Source organism: Etheostoma spectabile, chromosome 18, assembly GCF_008692095.1.
Source record: "Etheostoma spectabile isolate EspeVRDwgs_2016 chromosome 18, UIUC_Espe_1.0, whole genome shotgun sequence".
Classification (NCBI taxonomy): domain Eukaryota; kingdom Metazoa; phylum Chordata; class Actinopteri; order Perciformes; family Percidae; genus Etheostoma; species Etheostoma spectabile.
This window is the reverse complement of record NC_045750.1, coordinates 14,482,510-14,486,945: the sequence shown is the minus strand read 5'-3', so window position 1 is coordinate 14,486,945 and position 4,436 is coordinate 14,482,510. Positions and strand designations below refer to the sequence as shown.

At 47.2% G+C, this 4,436-nt stretch overlaps 1 protein-coding gene across 1 annotated transcript; it reads right to left on the bottom strand.

Annotated features, from left to right (window-relative positions):
- Window positions 1-921: 921 nt before the first annotated feature.
- On the bottom strand, window positions 922-3,268 carry lratd1 (LRAT domain containing 1). Its single transcript, XM_032543385.1, has 2 exons — window positions 3,098-3,268; window positions 922-2,635 (listed from the first exon to the last, which is right to left on the bottom strand). The coding sequence occupies exon 2, from the start codon at window positions 2,596-2,598 to the stop codon at window positions 1,810-1,812; it is 789 nt and encodes a 262-aa protein (XP_032399276.1). The 5' UTR covers window positions 2,599-2,635; window positions 3,098-3,268; the 3' UTR covers window positions 922-1,809.
- Between the last annotated feature and the right edge of the window lie 1,168 nt (window positions 3,269-4,436).

The following is a 4,436-nucleotide window of genomic DNA, read 5'->3' as shown; positions in this document are numbered from 1 at the left end:
TCTTTGTCTGCCATTTGAGCTGCAGCTTGGTTATTTATGACCATATTGAAGCTAAAATCTCAGTACCTAGAGGTGAGGTTTCAAGCTCTGTAGTGGCAATATTATATTTTGAAAACCTCTTAAGCTCTTGTATACAATTACCAATAAATCACAGGTGTAGCAGGCTGCCTGGCAGAACAAAGACACACATTCCGGCACAATATTTCCATAAAGCCACTCTCTAGTCTTTTCAGAGCCAATTAAGCAAATGTAAGGAGACGAGAAGTTAGACCAAGGTGATTGAAGCGACTTTCACTGATACTACGGCTGATCATAAGAAAATGGGAAGGCACTGTCTGCTCTCAGAGCAGTAGAGTTAAAACATCCATCCAGAGATTAAGCCACTGCAGGCTAATACAACACAGGTGCCATATCAAAACAATGTGTTTTTTCATGATAAGCAATATATGGACAACATCTTGTCCACAATGCAGTTATGAAATATATGTTAAGTAAGAAGCCAACATGTGTATAGTAATGCTATGGAAAAGAAGAAAAAGCTCATAACCTGGAGATGAACATGCCTGTGAATGCTTGAATACCAGCAGGATAAAACCCACACATGAAAGAATACCCTGTTGCCAAATATTGTATGTTCCCATTGATGCTAAACAGCTGCCGATATACTGTAGCTCCCAGATTGCATATGGATTTTTAATAAAGCATTAATGGGTTTGATGCAGATGACCATTTTACAGCCTCCAAATACTGTGGAGATTTATGAAGCCCATTTGGCTTGAGGCAGGTCAGGAGGCACTAGAGCATACATAATTTATACTTCCCACTGTGTGCATGTGTGTGAGTGTGTGTGAGAGAGTGAGAGATCATGTGTTTCTGTGCAAATAATCGGGTGACCAAACAAACACCTGCCAGACCAAGTGCTTATTTTCATATTTCAACCTCCATTTATTTGAACCAAAAAAAGAGATCAGGGTTAAATCCACTAAACTTAAATACAAAAATAAGGGACTAAAATTTAAAGCAATTTATGAATACAATTTATACACACACACACCCAGTGCTGTGGAGCAGGATGACAGCATTGTGAAAATGACAATACTCTTGTTATGGCAAAAGGGGAGCTTGAACAAGCCAAATGCTTTGTTTAGGCAACTGCGTAACCATCTGGGCCTGTCAGAGGTGTCTATGAATTAGTGGATCTGTGTTATGGTCAGTTCCGGTCTTAAAGCTAACAGTAAAAAAATAGAAGGGAGACTTTTCTGGAGCCATCCCAGATCCTATCTTTCACCCCCCCCCCCTCCCCACCATCTCACATCGTCTGGTCTGCCGCAGCAGGCGCCCTAAGACAAGAGGGGGCCAATTCCATTATCCCGAGAAAATAAAACAGAAAACCGAACTGAGCCGTGTGCGCTATGTGCGGTCTTTAAATGTGATTTTCGCTTTTTGAGGCAATGGGTTGAGCAGAAATCGTGTGTCCCACTCAGCACGAATTCTAATCTGAAGGGGCGTTGTCTGTTTATACTGCCTCTCTCTCTCTCTCTCTCTCTCTCTCTCTCTCTCTTTCTCTCTTTCTCTCTCTCTCTTTCTCTCTCGCTCTCAATTTTCAATAGGGCGCCTGTGGTACAGACGCAGCACGGGGTCCATCCATAACAAGCAGAAGTCCAAAACCAACAGGTCCTTGCATGTGTGTGCGTCTGTGTGCTTGTGTGCGTGTGTGCGAGTACGTTTGCTTGTGCGCAAAACTGTGCGTCCGTGCGCAGCGGGAGTGGGGGAGAGATCGGAGGAGAGGATATCAAACGGAATCCCTGATCACTCCTTGCCCCCGTTAACCAAAGACAGCTCTTTGAGAATTCCACTGGCGTCCACTCGCCTCCTCTCCCGGATCATGTCCTCCAGACTGCGAAAGACCAGAGTGTGCACCCCGCTGCCGGACAGGTGCACTTTGAGGAAATACTGCTGCTCTGCCGAGTGCACTTCTCCCCCCGCTTTGAACTCCCGTTTCCCAAAGCGGCACCACGCTGCGAAACTTTCCGAGTTGGTCCAGCATATCTCCTCGCTGCTCAGGCCCAGGTGTCCCATTGCGTTCTGCATCACTAGGTCAGGAGGAAGCGGTCGGTACCGGTACCGATTGTTGACTATCCTCCCGTGGCGACCGTTGCTGATCTCAAGCAGGCTGTCCTTGCGGATCTCGCCCTTGTTTAGATGAATGACCTGGTCGTCCTGCTCGCAGATGGCCCAGTGGGGGGCTTGCGCGGTGGCCACCAGCTCCAGCAGGTCCCCCGGTTTGCACATACTCAGCAAAGTTTTGGCCGAGTATACATTTAAGTCCTCGTTCTCCCGCAGCTTGGAGAAGATGCATTCCTGGGAGCAGAAGGCTGAGTACTCCACCTCGCTGACCGAGAAGGGTCCCTCCTCGGCCGGGCTGTGGTCCTTGGTGAAGCCGCAGTCGGACGGAGTGCGGTCGTCCACCTCCTCCTCTTCGTCAGAGAAGAAGTAGGCGACGCCGACCCGAAGCTCGTCCTTCTCCAGCCCGGACGGATCCCCCGTGGGCAGCTCGCTGTAGTTGAGGTGGGTGATCCGATCCAGTTGATTTCCCATCAATGACCTGGCAAGACAGAGGCATGGACTGCGGTGTCTGAGAGGGTGAGAAAGATGCAGAGAGTGATGTAGAGAGGGGTGTCAATAGCGTAAAAAATGCTTTTACAGTACAAGACACAATATGCACAAACGCTTGGCTATATTTTTATTCCTTTGCTCAATAGATAAGAGAGTAGGCTAAGAAAGCACTCAACACTTCTCAGCAGTCACCTGTATAGAGGAACAAGAGCTCTCTCATGGTATTGAGCCAAAAGAGTACACTAACACAATCAATGGTCCACTGGCCCTTGCACCCCTCACACCCATTAGTCAATCATTAATTCCAGTGGAATGCAAACGAGCCCGTGGTGTCAGTGTAGAAGAAACGAGGAAAGGAAAACAAGAGAGACAACTAATCTGAGCCCTGCAGCTGCTAAAGGGTGAGGAAAGAGAAAAGCAGTGAGTCCTGTGGCTTTACGCACGGCGCAAAATGAGGAGAAGGTGGAGAACTAGAAGATACCTGTGCGCTCCCCGGGCAGATGGTTAAATATCCTTATGGTCCATTTGTACAGAGGGCTGCGCGGTCCCCTGCTCTCATTCTTTCTTCTTCTACCCTCTTTCTTCTTTCTTCTCACACTTGTCTCTCACTCTTCGCACCGCGCACCGGGCGCTCCGGCTGTCGTGCGTGCTAGTACTTCACTTCTTTCAGCACCAGCTCCTTTTAAGTACCACGGATAGCTCCGCCTTAACCGACGCGCTCCGCTTTCAGTGGGTCCTACTGGAGCGCAGTCAGGGGCTCATTACCGCCAATCCAATGGGAACAGTGGAGGAGTATGCCAGTCAATCAGAGGATCCAATCCGCTGCGCCCAGGGCGGCAGGCGGCGATAGGCGACTGTTACCGTGGCATGGTTTTTGTTGTCAGAGAGCTGTGGAATTCTCTACATGATCAGCGGAGTCCGTGCAGGCAAGTTTTCAAGGCAACAGTCAGCAGTGATAATGTCCTGCATATCTCAAGACGGACATATGAGAGAGGCTCAAGTTTTAATTGCGTTCTAAAGTGCTATAAACGTTTCTCATATCTCAAAAATACTCCAAAAGTTAACCATTAATGAATGCACACGGTTGCTGTACGGCATGATAAATGTGTTCCCACCTTCCTGAATACGAAAGTAGGCTCCGTCCTCCAGTTCCCATGTGTAACTCCTTTATTTCCACATGCTTCACTAGCTACACTACTGCCTCACTTGTTCTCTAATGTCTGTCAGTGTATAGTGTGTGTGTGTGTCTGTGTGTGTGTGTGTGTGGTTATACAGTATAAAGGGAGGTGTGTGTGTACAAGGTAGGAACAAAACAAAGAAGTCTGCTGCAAGATTAATATTCTCACTAATATTTTACTTTGCAGTGATGTCTTGGAATATATGAGTGAAATTAAAATGCATTACAAATTTCAGCCTCCCTTTTGCATGCATAATATATTGTATTTTTGCATATTGTGCTTGCAAGATAAACCTGAGTCCAGTTATGTCATATGCACTCTGCAGCCACGTCTGTCTTTTTCATCACTACCCACAGCAGATAGCCATCTCCCTGTTTGTGTCGGGAATATTCTGTCTACCTCCACATCGGAAACAGTTTTTCTTTTTTTCCTTTTTTTTTCTGGCAGCATCCAGAGAGCTCCTCAGAGTATCTCTCTTTCTCCTCTTCAGATGGTTGGAGATAGCAGCTCTCCAGTTGCTGACATAGAACGGCTCCTGCTCTTTGTTTCCACTGGTGACAGGCAGAGCGGATGGTGGCTTTTTTCAGTACGTAAGATATGATCGTGCAGATTTACACACACACACACACACACACACACACA

Excerpts from the sequence above, each read along its gene's own strand:
- lratd1 (XM_032543385.1), bottom strand. The coding sequence starts at position 2,598 with ATGGGAAATCAACTGGATCGGATCACCCACCTCAACTACAGCGAGCTG.